Here is a 17,874-nt window from a genome sequence, read left to right on the forward strand (position 1 = left end):
GTGACATGATAGCCCACACTGGTTTGATCTGCCTTTCTCTGATACTATTTTAGTGTCTATTCATGTGCTTGTTGGCCAGGTATTGATAAATATCATCTTTGGGGAGATGTCTCTTCAGATCTTCTGAACAGCTTTAAACCTTTTTTAGTTAACTTTTTTTTAATTGAGTTTTAAGTATTCCAAATAAAAGTTTCTCATTAGATAATTTGCATATATATCTCTTAGTCCTTTCTTAATGGTGTTTAATTTTAAGAAGCCCAGGTTACCCATGTTTTTCTCTTATCATGTGTGCTTCTGATCCATTGTTTAACCTATGAGCACAAAGGTTTGCTCCTGTGTGTTCTTCTAAGAGTTTTATAGTTTTCACTGTTAACTTTTATGTCTCCAATGCCTTTTTGAGTGAATTTTTGTGTGCGATATGAGACAGAGGTCCAGCTCCCTTCTTTTGCACATGGATATCCAGTTATCCATATCCAGTTATCCCACCTACTGCACTTGTCCCACCTGCTCTACTTGTCACAGCTGATCCACTTCTCACAGCTACTCCAGTCTTGAAAGGTTCTCCTTGTCTGGGCTTAGTGACCCAACACTTTCTCCCTCTTATCTTTCGTGCTCTTTTCAGGTTCTTTCCTCCATCCTCACGGATACTTCAAATTCATTTGGTACCAAAACAGGTTCATTATCTCCGTTCCTCCACCTCTGTGCATGCATGTGCACATACACACGCGCACCCTTGTTTTCTTCACCTGAGTCACACCTCTCGGATGCCAGAAATTGAATGCTGGGGTTTTCATGGCTTCCTCCTCCTTCAGGCTTTACGTGCCCTCACATTCTAGCCCCTTTAATTTTACCTTTTTAGGACTACCTTCTAGCCTGTCTCCTTCTTTGCATTTCTGCAGACGTTCCCCATCTCCCTAAACCCTGGCCGCAGCCTGTTCTGCTCTGTTTTACGCTCCCCCCACCCTGCCCCTGCGCCGGGACCTGGTGTGGTCCCTCTGACAGGTGACTTTGCATATCGTTTCATCCCTCTCAAGATTATTCCCGTTTTCAAAGAATTCCCTGCTGCCCGAGGATGGGGTTTGGACTCTGCTAACAGGACACGCGAGGCCCTGCTGGCCCTGGCCTCTGCCTGCCTCACCAGCTTGACCTTGGGCAACACCCCCCAACCACCCGAATCCCCGGCTACATGACACAATCACTTTTCTTCGCCCCTGCTCCATCCTGAACATTTCCACTTGCTTTCTTGTTCTATGGTTTTTTTTAAGGTAATTCATTTTTGGCTGTGCTGGGTCTTCGTTGCTATACGTGAACTTTCTCTAGTTGCAGCGAGCAGGGGCTACTCTCCAGTTGCGGTGCTCAGGCTTCTCATTGTGGTGGCTTCTCTTGTTACAGACCACGGGTTCTAGGCACACAGGCTTCAATAGTTGTGACTCAGAGTCTCAGCAGTTGCAGCTCCTGGGCTCCAGAGCACAGGCTCGGTAGTTGTGGGGCAGAGGGCTTGTTGCCCCCTTGGTATGTGGAATCTCTGTGGACCAGGGATCGAACCAGTATCCCCTGCATTGCAAGGTGGATTCTTAACCACTGGGCCCCCAGGGAAGCCCTGTTCTTTGGGATTTTAACAGGCTGGTTTGGGCACTGTGTTCTGGAGGGCATATTCTCTCTTCCCAGCAGGAACCCCCGGCTCACCTAAGCCTGGCCAGGGCTCCCCTCTGTATATTGGCTGCACCTGTACATACCTCTGTCACCTGACATCTATTAGACTGTGCTGTCATCTTTTATTTCCTGATCTGTCTCAACCCCTGGACAGTGAGCTGCCTAAGGGACAGTCCTTCGTCCCAGTCCCACTGACCATAACACCTGGCGCACATACAGTGGAAGGATGCCTGTGTGTTTGCGAGAATGAGTGAGTGAAAGCTGCTTTGCATTTCACCTCTGAGAAAACCATCGCAAAGTAATGAATATTTTTTCCCCCTTTAGGCCAGTTTTGTTGCATCTGGAAATAGGACAGATATTTCCTTAGATGATCCAAATTTCTGGCAAAAGTGGGCGAAGAAGGCAGAATTGGATATCGATGCCTTAAACGGGAGGGTGAGTGTGCCATCATGTTGACTGCCTGTCTGACCTCCCCCAGGGCTTGCTTTTCAGAAGTTTCAGAGTATCTGCTGTCTTTCAGAACAACCTGGTTATTGACACTCCAAGAGTGAGGAAGCAAACCAGGCTATACAGCGCGGTGAAGGAGGACGAGCTGATGGAATTTTCAGACCTGGAGAGCGACTCAGAGGAGAAGCCCTGCACAAAGCCGCGGCGGCCCCCAGACAGGTCCCAGGGCTATGCCAGGAGCGAGTGCTTCCGAGTTGAGAAGAACCTGCTCGTCTATGGGTGAGTCAAGCTCACATGAGAAATGGAATTTCATTCAAAAGACGGTTAGAATTCCAAGTGGTATAGGAAAAACTCTAATTTATGTTTGGGTTTCTGTGACTGCCCAGGGCACAAATGCTTTTGCCACAACCCAGGTGGTTAAAGAACTCAAAGCCGTGCAGATCCTCAGAGATTTGAAGGGGTTTGTCCTTTAAAGAATCATGTCAGATTCACTTGTTGATCACTAATAACTCAGAATGAAGTCTCAGAATTACAAAGTCTTTTTCTAGTGTTCCTTCACCTAAAATTACCACTCTTTCATCGTTTTTGGTACTCTTTCATCATTTTTCTGTTATAAAAATTTGTTAAAGGCAGTGGTCTCACTTGTAAAGCTCTTCCTACCCATCTGAAACGTGGAGGTCATTTCAGCCATCTGAACAGGTCATATTTCCCCTGCTCAACCGCAGGATCCACATTGAATCCATCTCTGAAACGCCACGGCACAGGGCTTCGAAAGACAGGGTGCTCGGCGCAAATCAGAATTCCTAAACAATATGCTCTCACACCTGGTGGGACTGGAAGCAAATACTGCTCAAATGGAAAGTGAAAGTGAAGTCGCTCAGTCGTGTCCGACTCTTTGCGACCCAGTGGACTGTAGCCTACCAGGCTCCTCTGTCCATGGGATTCTCCAGGCAAGAATACTGGAGTGGGTTGCCATTTCCTTCTCCAGGGGATCTTTCTGACCTAGGGATCGAACCCCAGTCTCCGGCATTGCAGGCAGATGCTTTAGCCTCTGAGCCAGCAGGGAATCCCCAAATGAAAAACCTGCCACCAAAACAGTGTTTCTATAGACCTGATGACTTCTGCTCTGTGATTTCTTTCTTCCACTAGATCATCATTAGTTTCAGAAGAAACAGACATGCTGCTAATGTGGCCGACAGGGATCTTACCTGGCCCTTGTCTGTCCTGTGGGTCCTTCCCACGGGCACTCAGGGCTGCGCTTAGGGCAGATCCTTCACCTTCTGCCTTGTGCTGTTTTCACAGGCCGCCCTGCCCCCACTCCCCCAGCCCAGACTTGATCTACCTACCACCTCCGGCACTTGACCTCCTAGCAGGCATCACCTCAGCATCCTGCCCCACTTCCTACCCCTAAGGGTTTCCTGCACGTGCTGTCACACTCAGCTGGTCGGGTGATGGCTCTTAATGGTTGCTTCCTGCTGGAGCCCCAGTGAAGGGCTCCATGAGGCCTGGGGCTCCTTCTTTGTCCTCGGGGCAGAGTTGCGGTGCCAGCAGACACAGTACATGTTGGGTCAGTGGTTGCGTACACAGTAAAGGCAGGTCTACTGCAGCCCATCCCGTGTCTTTGCAGCTGGGTCCCCTCTCTGCGTCATCTCCACACACCGGCGGTTCTCTCCTGGCCGTCTTTATGTGGCGGAGACCCTCCACCTGAGCCTTTTGCTACTTCACCTCTTTCCATGGTTCAATCTTAGTAGTCAAAGTTGGGAATCTTGCTGCTGACTTTAGCAACAGAGCATGTTAATCGCTGCCGAAGCTGGAAAGTATGCTTATCTGTCTTTCTGTAAAGCCCTTCCCTCCTGCCCTAGGCATCACGTGTGCCGACCACCTGCCATGTTCGAGGCACTGTGCTAGCATACGACCATGAGGAGTATGGTCATGGCACCCCCTCCCCTACCCTGGGCAGACAGGTCTTCTCTCCTTTAAGAGGCAGCTCAGGCGCTGTTCCCTACTTCTAAGTGGGGGAATCAAAGAAGGCATTCCACAGAGGCGGCATGAACAAACATCTTGAATTAGCTGAGGTAGGAGGAAGGGCGGGGTGATGGACAGGGAGAAGAGAGTTTCTGGCAAGAAGAGCTGTGTGTCCAAAGGCCCAAAGGCTAGAGCCAGCCTTGCAGTTTGAGGAACTAGGAGAACAAATCTGGAAGCTAGAGGACCAGGTGGGGCAGAGGCGGAGCCCCTGGTGAGCTGATTTCTGCCCTGAGCACCTGGAGCCCAGGGACGGTATGCTCACATGGCACTTGCCCGTGGGCTGCGTGTAGGGGCCTGTCCACGGCCCTTTCTCTCCCTGTTTCACAGGAGAACCCATAAGTGCTTATATTTGGGACTTGGTTTCAGAGGGAGACGTTTCGTGGCTTTCCATTAATTATTGATGTGTCCTTATAATTCCCTTTTAACACATGACACAGCGCCTTACCAAAATGAAAATCACATACAGCTTTTTTCTTCAAGCTGATGGATGATGCTTCTAATGAATGATGCTTCTAATAACTTCCTGTGTGGTTGGTCGTTAATCTTCCCCACTCCGGGCCGAGGGTCCGATGCAAGCCAGCAGACCACCTCACGTCTGGGTATCGGGAGATGCTCAGCTGCTTCTGCAGCCGCACCCTCATCACGGGCTTCCTGATGTGGGGGTGGTCACACCTGCCTCTTGTCACCTTCCATCTCAGATGGTGGGTCAGCATCAGATCATGGGAACCACGCCCTCGAGGAGTGGAGCGGAGGGTTTTCAGGTCCCTGCTGGGAATGCAGGTGTCAGCTCCCACCCTGAGGCTGTGTGTGTCTGTGTGTTTAGCTCCTGCACCTGGACTGCCTTCCCATCGCCTGATGTTGATGTCACTAGTTTTGACACAAGCCCTCCTAAAGCTGCCGCTTGCCTCTGAAACCAGAGCCCCAGGTCTCAGGTTAGAGGCACTGTCCACGTTTGCTTTGCAGCTGGGGGCGGTGGACGGACATCCTCTCCCATGGCCGCTACAAGCGCCCGCTCAGTGAGCAGGACGTGGAGACCATCTGCAGGACCATCCTTGTGTACTGCCTCAACCACTACCGGGGGGACGAGAACATCAAGAGCTTCATCTGGGATCTCATCACACCCACGGCTGATGGCCAGACGCGGGCCCTGGTCAACCATTCCGGTGGGTCTGCACCTCATGCACGGGGTTGCGGGAGCCTCCGCGGAGCTCGGGAGGAGCCCCAGACCCTGCGTGTCCCTGACTCCTGACCCTGACATAGTCACTGGGGTCGTGGATAGTATCTATTGTTGTTATCATCATGACTACTCCGCATTTAGGTTTGTCCGCCCCGGTGCCCAGGGGGAGGAAGGGCAAGAAGGTGAAAGCCCAGAGCTCACACCCAGTGGTGCAGGATGCCGACTGGCTGGCTGGCTGCAACCCGGACGCCTTGTTCCAGGAGGACAGTTACAAGAAGCACCTGCAGCACCATTGCAACAAGTACGTCAGGGAGGGCGCGTGCGGGGAGCGGGCAGCCCTTCTGGTTCTTAAATGTACGTGTACTCAAGTATGTGTATACACTGGATAGCTATCAGTAAGACTAGTACACTCTCATGGTGCAGCTTTACTGTCTTTTTTTCTTGAAACATGATGTCAAGTCACGTGGAAGCCTACCTTTAAAGGACTGTTTTTTTTGGGGGGGTGGAGGACAGTAGTAAAGATGCATAAACACAATTTTACTACTTCAACTATTTGTAAGTATACAATTCATTGGGAATAATTATATTCAGATTGCTGTGTGCCCATCACCACTGTCTAGACCCGAAGCCTTTTCATGGACCTTAATATAACCTCTGTTCTTATTAAATGATTGCTCATCCTTCCTGCCCTCGGCACTTAACAGTACCGTCCTACTGTCTGTCTCTAAGAATTGGCTTATTCTAGGTATCTCGTTGTAGAATATGCCTTGTTGTAGCTGGTTTATTTTACTGAACATAATGTTTTCAAGGTTCATCCATGTTGTAGCTTCTGTCAGAAGCTTGTTCCTTTTTATGGCTGTGTAATACTCCATTGTGTGTATAGACCACATTTTGTTCATCCATCCATTGATGGGCACTTGGGTTAACGGATGTCTTTGGCTGTTGTGAATGAGGGTGCTGTGGACATGTGGATAACTGAGTTTTAGCCAGTGTGTTTAGAGAATTGTGGTTAGCTTTATATAATCCTACCTTTAACTGACTGCTTCCCATGAAGGGGCTGGGGAGTTTAGATGATATTTTTTGCTTTGTAATGCCATGAACAGAGGTGCCTGGTGGACTACAGTCCATAGGTTCGTGAAGAGTCAGACACGACTGAAGTGACTTAGCACATGTGCGCATCCGCACGCACACACACACACGACTCCTCGGTTGTTGTCCATTTTTTCTTACCTGTGAGCTTTGGAATCCTTTTCCTCACCTTTATTTCCAGAACCTGATTATACATAACTGAAGGGAACTGGACCTGAATTAATTTCATTGCTCGGAGCTCTGTGAGCTGCTGACACATTGAGCCAGCACCCCCACCTGTGGATGCTTCCCCTCCTCTGAGCATGTGTTTTCAGCATCTAGGGTTCAGCAGCACGGCCAGTGCACATCTTGCACCCTTCCTGATTGGGGCGACCTGGGGCAAGCTTCTCATCCCCTTTCAGACTCACTTTCCTTACTTGTCAAATAGAGCTTCAATAAATATCTGTCTCTATATCGTAGCAACAAAAGTCTGAGCACCTGTTACTGGCTGCACGCCAAGTGCTTCCTATGGCTTTTCTGTTTGAATTGTCTAAGATGGGTCATCTTACTCTTTTATCCCCCTTTACCAGACAAGGAAACCAAGTCTCAGATACTCAAGGTCCCTCAGCTACTTGAGGGACACCGCCCTTGCTCTCGACCCCTCCCCCTGCCCATGTCTGAAGCCTGCCTTCCCTCACGGTTGTCGAAAGCCTCAGTGAAATAATTTCCTAGAGGACACCTGCTTCTGGGTTGCCCTGACTCATGGTTCTCATCCCTTTTTAAATGTAATGGTGCTTTCAGGGACCACCTTTGATCACGATTCTTAGATTTTGACTGACAAAGTTTTTCCTTTCTGAGTCTTCAAAACCATTACCTCAAACCATCTTGGCACCTCTGAAACCACCATTACTGTCATGGCATAGTGGTTCTCCCTAAAGTCCCGCCCCACTCATAGCTATTAGAAAACTTCTATTTCTTTGCAGTTTCTGTGAAGTTGGGGTCCATAACCTTAGGAGTTTTGCATTCAGAGAAACCGTAACTGAAGGGGCTTAGTGTGGGAGCAGGCTCTGTTCCCAGGCCTCAGAGAGACAGCGGTTTTTAATTTCCCACTCTGACATCAATCACAGACTTCCATCAGGCACCCACCCTGGTTAGTACGTGAGCTGTAACGCGTGCTCTTCACATCTTACCTGGGTCTCAAGAGAACTGGCCATGTCTCCACCTCCTCTCTGGGATGAGCAGTCAGACAGAAATACAAGACCCAAATTGTGAGATCTCCTGGAAAATATCTGGCCAGTTCTCTTCAAAAGTTTGAAGAGACAAAGACAGAGGCAAAGACAGGAACTGTCTTGGGTTGGAAGAGATGGAAGGGGTGGGACAGTTAAGTGCACATGTGGTCCTGACCTGGATGCTCATCCAGAAAACAGAAAACAGGTCCTAGATTCTGGGACCAGCCACTGGAATGAAGATTAACACTGGGGACTCGAGAGGCGTCCTGACTCACCACGTGCAAACCCCTTAGAGTCCGAGGCCACCTTCCATCACCTCGTTATCCTGCCAGGACCCACCATGTATCCCTCAGGGGCACTCAGCTTGCCTGTACATGAGTTTGAATTTTTTCCTCTAGAAGAAAGATGATATTCACAGTTAAAATAGTTCGTGGAAGCCTCCATCCACAAAACTAAAACTCCTCATGAGGTAGAAAACCTTGTCTTCTCCTGAAGGGAGAGAAACTGCTAGGGTCACTGCTGCTGCACTGAGGTTTGGTGCACGCAAGAAGATCCAGGTAAAGGTGGAGGGTGCATCCTGGCTGAGGTCTCTGTGAGGAGACCTGGGCTGCGACTCTGCTCGTGCCCACACTCTCACTTCGCTTCTTCAGGTTCAGTGTGGCGCAGCTGATTTTTAATCTTATCCAGAGAGAGAAATCTTAATAAAAACCAGTTTTTCAAAAAGATCTCTTACCTTGGAGCACATTCAGGTATTTACAGCTTTGCGTTTTGCCTGTTGAGAACCCAGGCTGGCCAGGAGCAGCCCCCATGCTTGACAGGCAGGCAGGTGATACAGGGGGTGTCTGCGTGTGATCCAGGGCGGGTGATACAGGGAGTATCTGTGTGTGATCCGGCGCAGGTGGTACATGGGGTGTCCGTATGTGATCGGGGCGGGTGGTAGAGAGGGTGTCTGTGTGATCGGGGTGGGTGATACAGGGGGTGTCTGTGTGCAATTGGCGGCTGGTGATAGAGGGGGTGTCTGTGTGATCAGAGGCAGGTGGTACACAGGATATCTGTGTGTGATCAGGGGTGGTCTGTCGTGGTGAAGCCACCCCTACTTGCCATTTTGATATGTTCAAGGACAGGGTCCACATCCCTAGAGACAGTACAAAGTGGTGGAGTCAGACGGCCTAATTCTGAGTGATCCATGCTTAAAGTGACTCTGTGACTTTGAAGTCTGTCACTTGTCTTCTGTTAGCTTAGGAGATGGAAATCGCAACTTGTCCCACTTTGCCCTAGAGTTACTGTGAGGATCAAATAAACCTAGTGGTAGTACATGTGACACGTGGATTGTGACGTGTTCTCCAAGTGTGTAATGGGAATTGCACTTGGTTTTGTCTACTCATGGACAAGGCGGTGGTCTTCAGATGTCTGTCCTGAATGCACACCAGGGCCAGTCCGGGAGATGCTAGACTTGAGAGTTAGACAGGCCTTGGGGGGTTTACCAGGTGGGCTTTATCCAAAGAATTAGTTTTACACCATTGACGAAATCCACATGAGATTTAAAATCTGGTTCCTAGAGTTCCATGAGTTTTTAAAAACCAGTTCCTTGAAAATGACTAAGAACTTCAGCAAATGGGACATACTTTAATCTCCTTTGTGATGTTGTATTACCATTTGTTAAGCGACAACTTGGGCTTCCAGGTTATGTAAGCTAGAAGGAATAAAACATGGGTACTGCCCCTTAAGGGGTGGCCCGGCGAGGATCCACCCCCACCACCATCTTCCTTCCTCGGAAGCAAAGTTGTATAATCTGGAAAACCTGACATTCCGTATTGAGGGTTTATTGTCAGGTAGTAAAACCAGATTTTATATCTCGTTTATTCCTACAACTTCTGATGTGCTTCCAAAAATGGTATTAAGGCAGCAGCTGAGGAAATTTTATGAGATAATGAAGCAGAACAGTTACTGAAAGCCATCTGCTCAGTTGTTTACAAACTTGCTTCAATACTTCAGAGGCAGTGGTGGGCTACGTGTCTAAACTTCACAAGCTGCGCTAGGTAGGGCTAAATGAAGTGCGCCCGGGCCGGGCTGAGCGCCGGCCCTCCCGTGCAGGGGGCGCGGTTGCCAGGCAGGCCGGTTGGAAGCCAGCAGAAAGCACACGCAGAGGTGATTATGTGGCACCATCTGTCACGCTTCAAGCCTACCATACAGCATGGCTAATCAGCCTTGGCAGGATGATGGATGAACAGCAGCAGCTGCCAAAAGCCACTGTTGGCAAACAGTCCCGAAGTTAAGAACTCCCCCCCTCCCCCGTCTCCCTCTCCAGGGTCCTGCTGCGTGTCCGCATGCTCTACTACCTGAGACAAGAAGTGATAGGAGACCAGGCAGAGAAGATCCTGGAGGGCGCCGACTCCAGGTGGGTACACGCCTGGGTTCCTCCTGGCCGTGACCATATGGGCGATCGGAGTCCACATCACGGGTGGCGGGGCATGCTTCAAACCTCCTACACCTTCAGTGCATCTCCCTGTCTGCATCTCGAATGCAGTGTTTGTCCTACCAGCCTGGGGACTTGAGGAGAATCGGGAGAAGCCTGTTTGTATGTCTGTGTGGACGTACAAAAAGGTGTGAACGGAATGACTGATGTTCTGAGGTGACCTTTAAAACAGAGTCCTGTGTGATAAAGTTCACTTCTGGTCCCGGTAGAAGGCGGCTGACTTCCGCCCTTTCCTGCAACCTTTGCTCGCACCGCCCCCGCATCCCCACCCCACTCCACGATGCTCAGGTGCTTGTCATGGGAAGGGGCGCGTGGCATGCTCCTCACTTAGCATTCTTTTCCAACAGTGGGGTGGGTCTATTGTAAATATCACATCAGTGGTTGTCTTTACAGTGAAGCTGACGTGTGGATACCTGAACCTTTCCACGCGGAAGTCCCCACAGACTGGTGGGATAAGGAAGCAGACAAGTCCCTGCTCATCGGCGTGTTCAAACACGGTAGGGCGTCTGCATCGGACCCCGTCTTGACCATGTGTCTTTGTCTTTATTTAGAGCTCTCTGCACACTCTTTCCAAAGTCATAATATTAATGAGGCTAGTTCCAAAGGACTCTTGGCGTCTACGGTTTCCCTGCACGAAAAATCTAATATGAACTGTAAATATCAGATGCTGTTTTTGAATGTTTGTTGAGTATTTGAGAAGAAAACATTTCTTCCTTGGCTGTAAATAGAACCCAAACCATATTTGTTTTAATAATAGCCAAGTTGTCCTATAGCTCTTTCGAAACTTTGCTTCCAGCACGGCTCCCCTCGAGCGCTCTGCCAGCCCATGTCAAAGTGGACGGTGGGCTTAACCTCTGCTATTAATCTGTACAAGTGCCTCCTGGGCTTTGTTCCAAGCAATATTTCACAAATGTCAGTGCCGAGAACCCGCGGCTCCCCTGAGTGGGACGCAGCCTTGTTAACTTTGAAAGGCCGGGGATGCAGAACTGGCATGATATATACAGTGAACGATTCCTGATTATAATCCCGAGTCTCTGGAGGTCGCTGAGGTATTCTCGGCAGCCCAGCCTGACTAAGGGGGAGAATGATGGCTTATAAAACCTTTCATGATTACAGTTTGGCTGGCGGCTCTACAGCAGTTAGGAGCTGGGGTGTTGTCGTACACACCCTAATTGAATTGTGCCGTTCTGCTTGTGTACTGCAGCCGTGTTTTGTGAGCTCAGCCCCAAAAACCATCTTCCCGCAGTGCACTGTTGGGATCTGCCATTTCCCATCTAGTCAACCTGGGCAGTCAAAAAGCAAATTGCAGTTTGAAAATCATAGAGGGAACAGTGTCATCTTACTGACACGCATCATCCTAAACCTGATCAGACAGGTTCGTTGGCCTGACGTAGACAGGGATGTCTCAGCCGGTGGTGGACTTCCTGCAGGACCGAAGCCGCTCACAGGGAGGGTGGGCTGGACCACTGCAGAGGTCATCGAAGAACATTACGCCGCCTTTTAAATGCCAAGCAAAATTAGATCTTGGGGACAACAGGGTCAGACCTCTTCCCGGGCATCTTGCAGTTACCCTGAACCTGTTTTTTCATTAGTATTTACTAAGGTCATTCTGATAACATCCGTGAAATGTAATCTGCCTTCCCCCTCCCCCAATCTGCCCTGGGAGGAGCGTTCCAAAAATGTGCTACTACGGCCTGGTTAGTTTAAATAGGGCATAAACCGTCATCTTATAGAGACGAACTTGGTGTGAGGCAGCCGTGCTGTGGTTCTGTGAGTGATGGGCCTTCGTTGTTTCTGTGTGTGTCCTCTGTGGGCTGGGGGGACGGCGCAGGGTACGAGAAGTACAACTCCATGCGAGCTGACCCCGCGCTGTGCTTCCTGGAACGAGTTGGTATGCCCGATGCCAAGGCCATCGCTGCCGAGCAGAGAGGAACAGACATGCTAGCAGATGGCGGTGACGGGTAAGAAGGACACTTTAAAATTTTAATAAACTTTATGTCAGTGTCAGAGTGTCAGATCCACTGGCAGAGTTCAGTCCTTACACAGCACCACGCACTGTGCCGCATCTGATTTGGACTTGAGCGGTGTTTACCAGTATAGTCTGTTTATGTATCATGATGACTATTTAAACACAATATAGGATCTAGATAATCTGCAACTTGTCTTTTTCAAATGATCATGACCCCCCCGCCCACCATACCCCACCGCGTGCACACACACCCTCCGCCCCTCACGGCTGCACATTTTAAATACCGACAGAGTCGCTTTGGATGTCAGGCTCAGAATTCAAAGCAGCATGAGGCGAGCTGTTCCTTTTTCTCAGGCTCCCTTTGGTCTCTTGCTAATCAGTGTGATTTAAACATTTTTTAAAAACGTTTCATACAGGGGAGAATTTGATAGAGAAGATGAAGACCCGGAATATAAACCAACCAGAACACCGTTCAAGGATGAAATAGATGTAAGAACTCAAGTACATTCACTTTTATGGCCCCAGTAAAATATTATATGCCCATATAAGACTTATTATTAAACTTTATAGAATACAGCCTTTCCTTTAAAAGACAAAGCAAAATAGAACCCCAAATTAAAATAACTTGTGTGTCTTGCTTTGCTTTTGAGGAATTTGCAAATTCTCCTCCAGAAGACAAGGAAGAGCCCATGGAAATACGTGCCCCAGGTACAACTCTGAAAGCTGGGGGGAGCAGAGCTGAGGAGTGGGACTCAGGCCGGGCCCCACGGCCAGGCTGTAGCTCCTTCACCAGGGTGGTGTCTCCAAATGCCACTTCATCTACTGCTCTCTGTTGTGAAGAATTCTAACTCCTGCTGATTCTTGGTTAATCATTATGTTCAATCTCTTTGATAAAATAACTTTTTTTGGACAAAGACAATTTATGTATTTATGATTTATACCAATTAATGAAAGCTCTTAAGCATCTACAGAAACATAGCTCATGGAAGCAGGAAATTTGTTAAATATATGAAATAACTACCAGTTTATTGAGACTACTACCCTACTTTTTCCCTAATGTAAAACCATTAGGTAACAATTATATGATTGTTTTTTATGTTCAAGATTATTGTATTATCACCATGTAGTTTGTGGCACAAAGTATGTTTCTTTATGTGTGATTGATATAGGAACTTGGCTTTTTTCCCCCCACAAAGAGTTGAGAAAGAATGCTTTATAAGTTCCATACTAATATGAAACTTCCGTACTTCCTCAGTAGTAGTGTTAGTCACTCAGTTTTGTCTGACTCTTTGGGCACCATGTACTGGAGTGTAGCCCGCCAGGCTCCTCTGTCCATGGGATTCTCCAGGCAAGAATACTGGAGTGGGTTGCCATTACCTTTTCCAGGGGATCTTCCTGACCCAGAGATGGAACCTGGGTCCCCTGCATTGCAGGCAGTCTTTACCGTCTGGGCTACAGGGAAGTATTAAGAGCACCACCATAGTTTTTCCCAGGCTATCATTTGAATGTTAGCAAGTCATCCTGTTTCGGTGGGAAACCCTGCGTACGGCAAAGGTCATAGCTGCACATTTAGGAATGCTCTCTCATTCAGGAATGTTCTCCCCGCCTCCCCAGGCAAGCTCAGCGACGGCAGTGCCGAGCTAGGCCAGCTGTACTGGCCCAGCACCTCCACGCTGACCACCCGGCTGCGCAGGCTCATCACCGCCTACCAGCGCAGCTACAAGCGGCAGCAGATGCGGCAGGAGGCGCTGATGAAGACAGACCGGCGGAGGCGGCGGCCCCGCGAGGAAGTGCGGGCTCTGGAAGCCGAAAGGGAGGCCATCATATCAGAGAAGCGGCAGAAGTGAGCATCTTAGGGTTTCCTCAGCCCCTGGTACCTTTCTGTCTCCTCTGCTCTTCCTGGCCTGCAGAGGCAAGAATCACATTCAAGAGGATGGCCATGAAACCCAGCCCTCTCACCAACCCCCCCCCCCCCAAAAAAAAGGCAAAAAAACCCCCACTGTGGATTCAGTTTAAAGGAGAAGCAGTAGTAACCTTTAAGCCTGTTTACTCAGGTACCAGTCCACAGCTAAGATCTCCTCTCTGACAGGTGGACGAGGCGGGAGGAGGCGGACTTTTACCGCGTGGTGTCCACATTCGGGGTCATTTTTGACCCTGCGAAGCAGCAGTTCGACTGGAACCAGTTCCGAGCCTTTGCCCGGCTCGACAAGAAGTCCGACGAGAGTCTGGAGAAGTACTTCGGCTGCTTTGTGGCCATGTGCCGGCGCGTGTGTCGCATGCCCGCCAAGCCAGATGACGGTAAGCCCCCGGGGACACGGAGGGGCTGGAAGGCTGGGCGTAGGTTCCCCAGGGATGCCGGTGGTGTGGGGATGGGAGTGTGGCGGGGACCGGAAGGGGCAGAAGGCTCCCCAGGGAGGCAGGCCGTGCGTGGACAGCCTGGGATGGGAGAGGCCGGGCGGGTGCGGGGACCTGCCTCTGCTCCCCTCGGAGACCCGCGGTCCTCCCGCGCAGAGCCGCCGGACCTGTCGTCGGCCATCGAGCCCATCACGGAGGAGCGCGCCTCCCGCACGCTGTACCGCATCGAGCTGCTGCGCAGGATCCGCGAGCAGGTGCTGCACCACCCGCAGCTGGCCGAGCGGCTCAAGCTCTGCCAGCCCAGCCTGGACCTGCCCGAGTGGTGGGAGTGCGGCCGGCACGACCGGGACCTGCTGGTGGGCGCCGCCAAGCACGGGGTCAGCCGCACCGACTACCACATTCTCAACGACCCCGAGCTCTCCTTCCTGGACGCGCACAAGAACTTCGCCCAGGCCCGGGGCGCGGCCGGTGCCCCTGCCCTGAACGCTCTGGCTCTGGGCTTTGGCCAGACCCCCGCCGCCACCCCAGCTGCCCCGGGGCAGGAGGACAAGGCGGGGGCAGCCGAGGCCAAGGCCAGGGAGGCCTCCGAGAAGCCTGAGGGGAAGGAGGACGAGGAGGCCGAGGGCGGCGGGAAGGACCAGAGGCAGGACCGCGAGGCGGAGGCGGGGGCTGGGAAGAGCGAGCCCAGAGGTGTGGAGGTCGGTGCGGACTCTGGGCCCAAGTCCATTTCTGAGAAGGGTTCTGAGGAGGACGAAGAGGAAAAGCTGGAAGATGATGACAAGTCAGAAGAGTCTTCCCAGCCTGAAGGTAAGAACTGACTGACCCTCAGGCCTCTCTTGGCCCCACCCCAGCAGCTGTCTTCATGTCATGTGATCTGTGTCCTCTTTGGGTGTTTAAAGGGTAATGAGTGTACGTTTTCATGAGGATGATATCGGGTAATGCTCAGATGTGTGTTTTGCCCTGCTACGACCTGTGAACGCACTACTTCCAGCAGCTTCTCAGAAGGAAGGTTTTACAGGCAATAACAATTTTAAGGCAGATGATGCTTAAGTTAGTTTCCGTTCAGAAATAAAGAGTGGAAGTAGAATCTAGGAAGAACCAGTTGTCTTTCTAAGTCCCAGGTAGGTTGCTGTACCTGCCAGGAAACAAAAATAAAACATGTGCTATACTTTTCTGCCTGAGCTTCAGCTCAGAATCATGGCCAACACGTTAGTCCTCTTTCTGGTGGAGGAGCAGAGGGCCCTGCAGGTCAGAGGCTTGGCTGTCACCACCCTCCCCTGAGACCTGTCCGCAGCAGGATGCCTGCTGACTAGTGACATAGCCCCCCAAGCTTCTGCTTCCTCATCTGTTAAACGGGAGTAATGCCAGCTATGTGCAAGGGCCCTTGCAAGCTTTAAGTGACAGGATTTGCAAAATGCCTGGTACCATTCTAGCCATAGTAGGTACCAGATACAGAGGAGCTCATCAGCATTCAAATATTAAATCCTTTCCCCTCTGCACTTCCTTTTCAGAAAGATTCTGGTTGTGGGTGATGCACATTAACTCATTTCTCAGCAGGGGCTGTCTCTAGAGGGAAGAATTTTGATGAAGAGAGCAATGCTTCCATGAGCACTGCTAGGGATGAGACCCGGGATGGATTCTACATGGAGGATGGTGACCCATCTGTAGCTCAGCTCCTTCATGAAAGGACGTTTGCCTTCTCATTTTGGCCTAAGGTTGGTGGGATTTTGTTGTTGTTTGGTGACCAAAATAGTAAATGAGGTGACGGAAATCATTCTAGCTTCATTTTTCAAATAATTTTCAGGTAAACTTTGACATAGTGTATGAAGATTATATACTAGATTTTTTTTTTTCTTATAAAAGAATGATCTGGAAAAGTGTGAAGAAAAAAATTCTGTAGAATACTTTGATATAGGATAGGAAAGGTGACAAGAAGCAAAGAAAGTAAGAAAAAAAAGAACTGTTTATAGAACTCTTTGGTTCCTTGATGTCTTTTAGGTTATTTGTCTAGTACAGTCTATGGATTATTGCTTCAAAAGACTCACCCATTGACAAAATGTGTGGATTTTTTGAGAAAAAAAAAATTTTTTTTTTTTATTGTGGTAAACACACCATGAAATTTACAGTCTTCACCATTCTTTAAGTGTGCAGTTGGGTAGTGTTAAATATATTCATCTATTCACATCATATATATATATATATATATATATATATATATATATATATTTCTGGTTTTTTTTTCCCCCATGCTGTGAAAGGGATCTCCAAGACTTTTGTATCTTGCAGGCCTGAGACTCTATACCCATTATCCAACTCCACTCCCTCTCTGCCCCTGGATAACCACTATACTACTCTCTGTGTCTATGAACTTGACATATCTCACATAGATAGAATCATATAGTACTTGTTCTTCTGTGACTGGCTTATTTCATTTAGTATAATGTCCTCAAGGTCCATCTTTGTGAAAGCATGTAACAGAATTTCCTTCCTCTTTAAGGCCGAATAATAGCCCACTGTGTGTCTGTACCATATTTTCCTTATCCATCTGTCCATCGTTGGGACAATTGGCTTCCTTCCTTCTCTTGGCTTTTCATGGTGCTGCTGTAAATGGGAATGTACTGATATCTCATTGAGACCCTGCTTAAATTTTTTTTTTTTTTTTGGGTACATACATACAAGTGGTATTGCTGGATCATATGGTAGTTCTGTTTTTAATTTTTGAGGAACCTCTGTACTGTTTTTCACAGCAGTTGTACCATTTTGCAATCCCAACAACAATGCACAAGGGAATATGTGTGGACTTTTAAAACTGTGTTTTGTTTTGTTTTTAATATTCTAAAGCAGAACTTTCAGATCTAAGACAGCTTGCTATATATTTGGAACCCTGTAATCTTCTGAACTGGGGAGAGGGTGGGCTGCTGACCCATTTGCTCAAATACATTATGAGATAATCGTAAATGTAGTTATCTATAACCAAAAGCAAAGTGGAAATTACTCTTTTGGCTAACTAGTATAATTTTGTAATAAATCTCTGTGTAATTTGGGTCTGTTTTTCAGGGTGGGGAAATAATCTTCCTAATCACCATAACAGGGCTGTCTGGTTTAAGACAGACAACACAAAAAAAGGTTTCTATGGACTCATCCCCAGGCTGGTCTCACTTAGTATCTGTTGGAAAGAAACTGTGAAATTTTTAACTGAAGACTGCACTATCAGAGATGTTGGCCCCTGCCCCCCAGCCCTGCTCCCCTTATCTCCCTCGTTTTGCTCATCTCCCTTACTGAGTTTAGAAGGGAGCTTCCCAGATCAGCCAGAAGGCCCCTAGTAGCAGGCCCTTTTAATCTGTGGAAACTGGGTCTAAGAGCTGTAATTAGAAATTTTTAACGTCCACGCTTCAATGAAACTTGAAGTGATAATAGGTGGAGGATGCAAATCGACACTCATTAGGTGTTCCTAGGTTGGTGCCCATTCGTAATG

General features: G+C 48.9%; 1 protein-coding gene across 4 annotated transcripts in view; it reads left to right on the plus strand.

Moving 5' to 3' along the window:
- The window catches only part of CHD7 (chromodomain helicase DNA binding protein 7), a 184,497-nt gene that overhangs the window by 156,629 nt on the left and 9,994 nt on the right, over nucleotides 1-17,874 (plus strand). For 3 of the 4 annotated variants that reach the window (XM_043483121.1, XM_043483124.1, XM_043483122.1), the window contains exons 20-32: nucleotides 1,978-2,088; nucleotides 2,174-2,379; nucleotides 5,089-5,288; nucleotides 5,444-5,603; nucleotides 9,908-9,997; nucleotides 10,469-10,572; nucleotides 11,907-12,036; nucleotides 12,461-12,533; nucleotides 12,695-12,752; nucleotides 13,659-13,887; nucleotides 14,134-14,342; nucleotides 14,556-15,206; nucleotides 15,954-16,114. In XM_043483121.1, coding sequence (XP_043339056.1) covers nucleotides 1,978-2,088; nucleotides 2,174-2,379; nucleotides 5,089-5,288; nucleotides 5,444-5,603; nucleotides 9,908-9,997; nucleotides 10,469-10,572; nucleotides 11,907-12,036; nucleotides 12,461-12,533; nucleotides 12,695-12,752; nucleotides 13,659-13,887; nucleotides 14,134-14,342; nucleotides 14,556-15,206; nucleotides 15,954-16,114 — 2,382 coding nt within the window. The remainder of the gene's footprint in view (nucleotides 1-1,977; nucleotides 2,089-2,173; nucleotides 2,380-5,088; nucleotides 5,289-5,443; nucleotides 5,604-9,907; nucleotides 9,998-10,468; nucleotides 10,573-11,906; nucleotides 12,037-12,460; nucleotides 12,534-12,694; nucleotides 12,753-13,658; nucleotides 13,888-14,133; nucleotides 14,343-14,555; nucleotides 15,207-15,953; nucleotides 16,115-17,874) is intronic. The other variant, XM_043483123.1, reaches the window with a different exon arrangement.

The sequence above is a fragment of the Cervus canadensis genome, chromosome 12 (genome assembly GCF_019320065.1).
Source record: "Cervus canadensis isolate Bull #8, Minnesota chromosome 12, ASM1932006v1, whole genome shotgun sequence".
Classification (NCBI taxonomy): domain Eukaryota; kingdom Metazoa; phylum Chordata; class Mammalia; order Artiodactyla; family Cervidae; genus Cervus; species Cervus canadensis.